Source organism: Leucopleurus acutus, assembly GCF_964270905.1.
Source record: "Leucopleurus acutus genome assembly, chromosome: 18".
NCBI lineage: Eukaryota > Metazoa > Chordata > Mammalia > Artiodactyla > Delphinidae > Leucopleurus > Leucopleurus acutus.
Window position 1 is genome coordinate 9,758,903 of NC_139160.1, and position 10,461 is coordinate 9,769,363.

General features: G+C 40.8%; 1 protein-coding gene across 1 annotated transcript; it reads left to right on the forward strand.

Moving 5' to 3' along the window:
- Positions 1–6,557: 6,557 nt before the first annotated feature.
- Positions 6,558–7,435, forward strand: LOC309974839 (polyadenylate-binding protein 2-like). The gene has a single exon (XM_082859627.1). It carries the CDS (start codon positions 6,587–6,589, stop codon positions 7,121–7,123), a length of 537 nt encoding a protein of 178 aa, XP_082715753.1. The 5' UTR covers positions 6,558–6,586; the 3' UTR covers positions 7,124–7,435.
- Positions 7,436–10,461: the final 3,026 nt, after the last annotated feature.

The window sequence follows — 10,461 nt, forward strand, 5'->3', positions numbered from 1 at the left end:
ACAATTCTGATATTTTTACAGACAAATCAATCCACACACAGACATGTTTATAATAAACCATTGTTATACCCTGACGTTTTCAAACTTACAATGACCAGAATATAGGAAGAACCACCTGCCCTGTCTTCATGTCCTCTTTACCTGCCACTTCCTCCCAGCCATGCTTTCCTTCTCCAGCCTCAAGTTCTGCCTGGGACCCGTTAAAAAAACACTTAAGGCTTTAAGAGAATCAGTTAAAAAGCTGTGGGAAAGCAGGACCCATTCAGGGGGCTGGTCTCCAGAGTTCTGCCCCTCTCACACACCTCTGAGACAGTTTCCTGTGCATTGCTTGATTTGTTTTTATCTCACCGTTGCCAACTTTAAAAAATGCACAACGTGAGAATTGTGAGTTAAGTTTTATTTGGGGCAAAATGAGGACTATAGCCCGGGAGACAGCGTTTCAGATAGCTCTGAGAAACTGCTCCAAAGAGGTGGGGGGATGCGCAGGATATATGTGATTTTGGTGAAGGGGGAGTACGTGCAATCAAGCACATATTTTTTGCAGAAGGTTTCTGCTAGTCTCGTGAAGGTTACAGCTAGTCACGAGGAGCAGACGTCACCATGAAGGATTTTAGTGCTTTTCTAGATATGACGAGATACAAGAATAGGGCTCATAAAATCGGCTCCTGAAAATATCTAACTATCTGAAGACCTGTTCTGCCAGTTTTTCCCAGAGCACAGAGCGCCTCATTCCTGATCTCCACCTGAACTTTCAGGGGGTGTTGAAAGTCAGCAGCTGCAGCAGCACATGATTTAATCCTTGTAGAGGTAGATGGTAAGTGCCAATGGCAAGAGCCAGTTTGCAGTTGACACTGTGTTACACAGCCAGAATTACCGCCCCCCCCCCCAGATTTATTTGGGTTAAGAGACCTAAATGGGAAGGAAACCCAGAAAAGAGGGGATATATGTATACGTATAGCTGATTCACTTTGCTGTACAGTAGAAACTAACACAACATTGTAAAGCAACTCTACTCCAATAAAAATTAATTAAAAAAATAAACTTTTAAAAATGCAAATATTTCTGAGAGTGTTAAAGGGCTTTCAGAATTTTACACGTCGGTGTGAATTATTCAGTCAAACTGCCTCTCTGCTCCCCTTCCCCAACAAGTGATCAGCAGCCTACTCACTGCTTGTCTTCCTCAGTGATAAGGACAGGAATCTAATTTCAAAATAAACAAATAGAAAACTGCCTACATGGGCTCCTCCTTAAATCTGCCAAGATATTAAGATTTTAGCAGTTAAAAGAGCCACGTCAAGTCTTTTGAGACATGTTATGGCCAATTCACAGTGTTCTTTCTTGCAGTGGAACTGCGTCTTGAATTTCCTCCAGTAAAATATTGTGAAAACTAGGAAGCGTGAGGAAACTTCATTTTTGCTTCATGAAAGTAGGAGGCGGTATGGGACACCAATTTATGGTCCTATGGCTTTAACTGGGGGGATGGAAATTTCATCTTTGGTTATGCAACTATTTGGGGAGGGTGGGGAAGAGAGACAACACAGGTCAGGAGCGATGGCATAGTTCACTAACTCACCACCCATTCACTCTCCCGGAACAGTTGTGTAATTACTAAAGAACATGTACCTCAGGACACTGACATTTCTGACCAGAAATTCACAGTCACTTCTGCACTCTGTAAATCTTAATGGAGACTTTCCTGGATGTTTAAAGTCTTTAGGACCCTTATGTGTTGTTTATGGACCAAATCCATTTAGATCACCTAAACAATGGCCATCCCGATAGGGGCTGTCTTCCACTGGTCACTTAAGGTCATAACACATGCCCTACTCAAAAAGCCACAGAAAACATATCCTTGATGATTAAAATGTTCTTAATCCCTGTTCCAAGTTCATAACACAGGAGATCAACAGTGGAGAAAACTTGAAAATTTAAGAAAGCTTTATTTTTTCCAATCTTCTTATAGGAGATGATGCATTAGTAACACTTCTAAGTGCTATACCCAGGCAACCCAACGCTAGAACAGCAACCCTCACAAGGTTCTACACAGAGTAGGCACTCAATAATATTTGCCGACTGACTTGTTCGATGTTCTATTAAAATCACTGTGAAATGTATATCCTGTTTTACTTATAAATGTATTTTCTCTAAATACCGTCTTACCATAGATATCAGCTCATTTTCAGGTGCCATCTGGTGTGTAACTCTGGCACAGGTGTATGTGCTACACAGGTCTGCAGAGTGGAGGATTTATTACCACAGCTGATGCTGCTATCCATTCAAGCCATAGAGGAAGTGTGTGTAATCAGTAACGGCTATAAAATGAACCAAAACAAAAGCCTTGAATTTTTCAGATACATCGTTTTAAAATGCTTTTCAATAATTTAGAGGAGAAATATATTTGGTTGGTAGCTGGGGTGATCTCATGGGCAGATACATCTAGTCAGGGTTTCAAGAATGCAGTGGCCACATGTGGCTTGTGACTGCATATTTTCAACCCCACGACTGGGCTGTGTTCCTGAAACAGATGTCATTTTACACAGATGTGGCTCTGTATGTATTAGCTCCAGTACATACTCTAAATCTGCAGGGGACAAAAGGAAGGACCTAGACATTCTAGAATAGTTAGTCATAGTTAATCATGAAACAGTATAAATACTAGTATCTTATTCTCTAGGATATTACCTTTTTAAGAACAATAATGAGCAGTCTCTACATCTGCTGGACTACTACTTACATACAGATAGTCCCTGGGAATTACTACCTCAGCCTAGTGGCCAAAGTAACTCTGCTTCCCCCACAGCCGCTGCTATGAGGATATGTTTCACATGTCCTCCTCATTCCTTTGACCATGCAAAAATCCTTTGAACTTTCTCCCACTGTGGAACCCAAGCAAGGATCCATCGGGTTGTTATGCTAGAAATGATGGCAGAGGGGAAGGAAGGAGAGGCTGGATATCTCCTGTAGCATCATCACCTGAGGCTTCTCCTCTCTCCCATTTCCACTGCTACCTCTCCTCCAGCTAAGTTACAGGATCATGTCAAATCTCTAGCCCCTGTTCCATCCCAACTCTTACAAAGCCTCCAACTATTTCTTAACTCTTCCTTAGCTTCTTTAGTTAGCTTCCAGGAAATTCACTGACTACAGGTGGCCTCCAAAGTATAGATAACATCACCTGTCTTATCTCCCTCTAACACTCCTCTGGGAAAAATAAAAGGTATTCATAGGAGGCTTTTATGTGGAGCCCCTTTGCTCGTTATTTCATAACTTCCAATGAAAACCCTTGGAAAACTTGCAGAGCAAAGAATTGTCCTTGCTGGAACTACTTTCCTTATTTCTCACTAGTCAAGGGCTGAAAGACATAATAGTTGAAAACAAAGAAGGTGGCAGTGGAAAGGGCAGCATGATGCCCAAACCCTAGTCCTCTCAGGGGAAAAAAAAGGGGTGACCAGAAGTCTGATCTGGGTGGAAAAATTTCTCTAGAAATTTCTCCTAGATAGAAAGTCTTCACCCGTGACAACTCTTCAATTCTTAACATCCTGGAACCCATAACTTTTTGTGGTGTGAATGTGTATACATCTACCTTTCTAGTGTTAAAACTTTGCCAAAACATTAGTCCAAATGTGTCTGAGTAGCAACTCCTACTCAGTAGAAAAGAGACCCTATTGAAATAACTAGAAGATACTACACACTGAACATTTAATGAGTACCTATAATTTTCAGTTTCTGTGCTAAGCACTTAGGTTACTGAGATAAATGACACAGTCTGGACTTCAAATTGCTTCAAAGTTGGTGAAAGGAAAAACAAAGAAATATATAAATAATATTAATGTGACAATTGTTAGAAGAACAGAGCCCTTCCTATAGACTGAATCTTGAGAACCTAGTAAATTGAATCAATGTGAAGAAGATAGAAAGGGAATTCTAGGTTAAAGGAGCGAAAGATGCAAATATGAAGAGTGTGAGAAGAATTCAAAAGTAGTTTGATATGGCTGGAATATTGAGTGAAAGATGGAGGAGACAAAAGAGGAGAGGCTGGAGAGGCTGTCATGGCTAAATTCTGAATGGCTTTGTCTTACATGCACAGAAATTTGATTTTCTAGCAAAAAAAAAAAAAAAAAATTGAAGACATTGAAGGATTTTCCCATAGAACAGAGACATGATCAGACTTAACTTTTTAAAGGGTCACTCTGTTTGAATTTTGGATAATGGATGAGGGGTATTTGATACTAAAGACCAATTAATAGGCTGCATTTCAGGTGAGAGATGGACCACCCAGAGCATTGGCATTAGGGATGAAAAGGAGATGAGTTAACACCTCATTAGAAATGCAGACTAGAGAGGACATGGTGACAATGAATGTGAGTTTAAGAGAGAAGAACAAAAATAGGGTGACTCCAGGTTTCTGGCCTGAATGATGAATTCACTGAAAGTGTCTTTCACTAAGACAGGAGAAGACTGTAAAGTTCAAGACTGAGTCTGAGGTGCATTGGAACATGAAGTTCAAGATGCCAAGACAGCCAGCCAGGCACAAGGGTCTGGGCTCAGGAGGAAGATGAGGATGCAGATACAGGTTATGGAGAATATATCTGACGGAGCTGGCTAGTCCACACCTCACCCCACACCTACTTCCCTGCCCAGAATATAACTCTCCGCATCACCCTGTCCGGTGCCTTCCACCCACCCGCGAGTCTGGGAATTGAGCGTAAATCAGAAGCTGCTCATGAGTCACTGGCTTCAGAATGGGTTTTACCTTCCTTCTGAAATTGAGAACAGAGAAGCCAGAAGAGCCCCAGATTTTCAACTGGTGGCTGTTTGTCTTTGCTTTCTTTTAAATACCCTTCTTTGCCTTGGCAACCTGGCTGTCTGAATTTATAGTTTGGACTTTCTGTTTGTGTCAACCTAACCTGGACCATTCCCTTAGCCAGGTCACAGTCAGCACTAGCCCATATGATATTTTCATAAAATTTAGGAAAAAATGTCCTCTTTGGTTGGCATTCACTGTCTCAAGTACTCACAAATTGGTGAGCAGAAGATATCTTTGTGACCCTGTGCAGGGCATACCACCTGTATGTGCAGCCTGACTTCAGACCAAGATATTTGGCTCTTTGGTGAGGATGTTTATGCCCAGTTTAAGTCCTGAGCTGTTCGTGTGTCTCACTTATACTGGCAGCTACCATGAAGAGCTTTCTTCACTTCACCCCTAGGCAAATGACATCTGAGATGAGTAGACAGAAATAGTCCCATGACGGCAGAAGGCTATATTCCAAACTTTGGAAATGTTCTACTAAAAGCATATAGAAGTATTGACAAGCAATAAAGGGTTAGACACCTTGATCCTCCATCCTCTACACAGCACTAGCCCCATGGGAAACCTGCCTAGGGCTGGCGGAGGCCTTGCTCTCAGTATTTGGCAGCCAGGGCTACATTCAGAAATGAGCACACATTCCTCAGACATGTTCCACAGGGCAGTGAATTCTGCACATCTTTATGAGTGAAACTGGGTTTTACAGCCTAGCCTGAGAAAATATGAAAATGACAGTAAGTCAGATGAATGAATGTACATCAGGCTGACATAAATCTGTGTGGAAGGATTTGTCTCCTATCTTGGAAGAAATCTAGCTAATGGCAAACTTCCTCTAATATGGGACCTCTGAGTTCATGACATATTCAGAGGAAATAGAAGTGAGTTGGCTCTTTAGAAAGTATTCCGTAGAAAAGGAAAACAGCAGGGAAAGCTTCCAGAAACCATTGTTCATCTACTGAAAGATTCACAGATAGAACAGCAAAAAAAGTTCTTCTGCCAAACTGACCCCTGCTTGCATGTTGCCTGTTCATATGTGACTTGGAAGGAATGCCCATGGCACATATTGGTGGTAAAAACATAAAACAGAAAAAGATTCTCAGAGGCAATATAAATCCCAGTATTAATATCTGAGGCTATGTATTCCTCCGCTCCACACCCTATGTCAGTGACAACTGGCTGAGCACTCAGATTATAATACTGTTCTGAATGGACCAAAATATGAAATAGTCCCAAATTTCTTACTTAATAGTTTATAAAGTTATCCTGTCCTTATCCTAAATGAGCTAATGGAAATTAATTGCCTGCTCTGGGATAATTAAGGGCTTACTGTAAAAACAAAGTAACCAGAATAAAAATAAAAAGAAACTTTAGAAAATCAGCTAAGGGTGATGGCAGCGGAGGCGGCGGCAGCAGCAGGAGCAGGGGCTGCAGGCGGTCGGGGCTCCGGGCCTGGGCCTGGCTCGTGAGCCCACGGCAGGGGGGGGGGGAGAGGAGGAGGAGGGAGAGGAGGAGGAGGGGGAGGAGGGGGAGGAGGGGGAGGGGGAGGGGGAGGAGGACGGGGAGGGGAGGGGGAGGGGGAGGGGAGGAGGGGGAGGGGGAGGGGGAGGAGGGGAGGAGGGGGAGGGGGAGGGGGAGGAGGGGGAGGGGGAGGAGGGGGAGGAGGGGGAGGAGGGGGAGGAGGGGGAGGAGGGGGAGGAGGAACCGGGACTGGTCGTGGGTGACCCGGGGAACAGCGTCGTTGAGGATCCGGAGCTGGAAGCGATCAACGCTTGAGTCAGGGAGATGGAGGAAGAAGCTGAGAAGCTAAAGGAGCTACAGAACGAGGTAGAGAAGCAGATGAATATGAGTCCACCTCCAGGCAGTGCTGGCCCAGTGATCATGTCCACTGAGGAGAAGCTGGAGGCTGATGCCCGTTCCATCTATGTTGACAATGTGGACTATGGTGCAACAGCAGAAGAGCTGGAAGCACACTTTCATGGCTGTGGTTCAGTCAACCGTGTTACTATACTATGTGACAAATTTAGTGGTCATCCCAAAGGGTTTGCATATATAGAGTTCTCAGACAAAGAGTCAGTGAGGACTTCCTTGGCCTTAGATGAGTCCCTATTTAGAGGAAGACAAATCAAGGTGATCCCAAAACGAACGAACAGACCAGGCATCAGCACAACAGACCGGGGTTTCCCACGAGCCCGATACCGTGCCCGGACCACCAACTACAACAGTTCCCACTCTCGATTCTACAGTGGTTTTAACAGCAGGCCCCAGGGTCCTGTCTACAGGGGCTGGGCTAGAGCGACATCATGGTATTCCCCTTACTAAAAAAGTGTGTATTAGGAGGAGAGAGAGGAAAAAAAGAGGAAAGAAGGGAAAAAAAAAAGAATTAAAAAAAAGGAAAACAGGGCTTCCCTGGTGGCACAGTGGTTGAGAGTCCGCCTGCCGATGCTGGGGACACGGGTTCGTGCCCCGGTCCAGGAAGATCCCACATGCCGCGGAGCGGCTGGGCCCATGAGCCATGGCGGCTGAGCCTGCGCATCCAGAGCCTGTGCTCCACAACAGGAGAGGCCACAGCAGTGAGAGGCCCACGTACCGCAAAAAAAAAAAAAAAAAATTACATTCCCTTAAGAGGCAATAGCCAATGGATTATAGTATCACATTAAAGATGATGTCTTTCTCCTTTTTAACTTTCATTGTTAATCTTAAATAAAGAAAATCAATAGATTTGTAATAAACACTTTCTTCTTGGGCTGAGAAACACTCTAAGAAGAAAGCCTTGAGTAAAAGTTTGATGTTATCCATCAGTCGTTCTTCACCAAAAAGAAACAAAATGTGGATCACAGTAAAGATAATTAAGATGTGCTGTATTTTTTCTTTTTTTAATTAAAAATAATTGTCTTTTAAAAAGTACACTTTATATTTTCAAGCAGTTTTAGGTTCACAGGAAAACTGAGTCGGAAGTACAGAGATTTCCCATATACTCACTGACAGACCCCACACACGTACACAGTTTCCCTTACCAGAGTGGTACATTTATTATAACTGATGAACCTACATTGACACATCATAATTACCTAAAGTCCACAGTTTACCTTAGGGTTCACTCTTGCTGTAAATTTCATGGGTTTTGACAAATGTATAATGACATGTATCCACCATTATAGTATCATATAGAATAGTTTCACTGCCCTAAAGATCCTCTGTGCTGCACCTATTCACCCCTCCCTCCTCCCTAACTCCTGGCAACCACTGAGCTTTTTACAGTCTCCATAGTTGTGCCCATTCCAGAATGTCATGTAGTTGAAACTATACAGTATGAAGCCTTTTCGGATTGGCTTCTTTCACTCAGTAATATGCATTTTTTCCAAAGGCATTACAAAATTCCCAAGGCAATGAATGATATGGCATAATGATAAAGAGCATGAAGACTCAGACTCAAGTATTGGTTTTGCCCCTTTGGTCAAGTTACTTAAATTTCCTGGGCCTTGGTTTGCTCATCTGTAAAATAAGGATACCATTAATACCTATCCCACTAACTTTATGATGTCGTTGTGAAAATCAGATTTCTTTTTAAAAAATGGAGGTAATAATGCCTATGTTGTAGGGTTGTCGTATGGATTAAATAGGCAATGTGTGTGAAGAGCTTAGCACTGTGCCTGGAACATATGACATACTTAATAATGGTAGCTGACAATTTTCAATTTAATGTGTGCTGAATATTTTCTATTTGACCCTCTAAAACTCCTCTCTGCTCTTTTCCGTCTTCCTTTGTGGGGCACAATTGCTAAAGAACACATGAAGTGAGTGCCCTTCCCTCCTGATTTCCTGATGAGCTCAGCTAATAAAAAAAATGGATAGAAGCTGGGAGGGAGAGAGATGGGTGTTTTCTCCCTCTGCCTATTCTTTGTCAATCTGGAGTCTGGCTGTGGCTGTAATCCTCTTCAAAGGCCAAAGATCCTCCTGGGCAACAGTTGTTGGTTTCCCTTAAAGCTGCCCAGACTTTTGTAAGTAATCTCTTAAATGATCTCTTTTGAGGTAATTTAGAAAGTTTCTGTTGTTTCCTGTCATAATATTTTCCCTTTCATATTTACTTGCAAAATTATTACTCTTTTACATTGTAAAGCAGCCAGGGAATCATAAAATCAAAAACCGTAAGTAACTCTATAAAATCTTGCACATTATTACTAATATCCCTCTATATCCAACACTGGTCAGAATTTATGAAGATGTATCAATACTTTTGGATTCAAATAAAAAATGTGAAAAAAAATTAGAAATTTGGAAAAAAGTTATAAATATTAAAAGTTGTAAAATATCTATAAGAAAGGCTGGTCAATTTTTCCTCATTAAAAATATACCAAACACAACAACAACAAAATTCCTGGGCATTATTTAGCTTGGTAGAGCAAAGACAATTATTTAAACAAAGTGTATTTAATGTTTATGTCTGATGTTTTACAGTTGTATTCCCCAAGAAGGAATCAGCCTCTTTTCTGGAACCTGATCACTGAGAGGCATCCTGTCCTAATAGAGAAGACTTTTATAATAATAGTTCAAGGAGATCTTCAACTGCAGCAGGAATTTTCACTAATAATTAAGAAATTAATTGAAGCACGTATGATCTACTGCTATGACTCTACTTATCACAGTGGACTATCAATTTTATCTTAAAATCACAGAATGCATTTTTTCCAGTTTTATAAATATTAACTATATGTGTTTTTCATTACAAATCATGTTATAATAAAAAATAGGTCAACCTTAATGTTTAACTTAAAACACAAAAAGTAATAGAGAACATGCAAATATGGTACTCTCTTCACTGTATGAGTGGGGCATGGCCCTCCACCCAGAATATTCTGTAAGAAAACTACTTACCTTAGTTTTTGGTCGAGCTCCAGTTGACATTAGCTTTGGCACACCATCAAGATTCTGAATGTTTCCAGTTTTATTTCTACAAATTCCTTCCTTCTGATGATTTTTCTAAAAGATTACTCTTCAGGTTTATAGAATTCTGTAGAAAAAAATTTTAAACAAGTTTTTTCATGTACAAATAATTATTCTCAGGCAATAATTCAAGTGAATTACTCAATAAAAATACATTTTTCAAAAACCTGAATGGTTTTGAAAGTTAACATAAAATGTGAGAATATTCCTAAATAGCAATAATGTTTCCAAAGACATTTATACTTAGGCTCAGTAAGATCAGTCCTAGTAAAGCCTGTGAACTTGTAAATATAAATTTACAAACTAAAAGTAATTTTATACTACCAAGGTAAAATATAGTACTATACTGGCATATTTTAAAACTTTTTAAAAAGCAAATCCAAAGGTATCTAAAAACTTGAAGTAAGAGGTGGCTCATTCAAAGCCACAGTATTCTTTTAAGCTTTAAGATCTCAATTTATATATTTTGTAATAGTAGGGAACAAATTATAAAATTTTATTTCTGAAGATTAGCTGTAGAAGTAAAATGAGTAAAGATGTTAGCATAAAGAGAATCCTAAACTTTTCAAATACAGTAAAAGTTCTTCTTCCAAAATGTTAAATTCTTATTGAAGTCATTGTTTTCACAAATTCTTCCCATCACTTGGAAATCTGCCACGTCCCTCTATGTGCAAGTTCCTTATGTAAGTTACCTAGAAGCCTATGCTGCAGTGTTC

Excerpts from the sequence above, each read along its gene's own strand:
- LOC309974839 (XM_082859627.1), top strand. The coding sequence starts at position 6,587 with ATGGAGGAAGAAGCTGAGAAGCTAAAGGAGCTACAGAACGAGGTAGAG.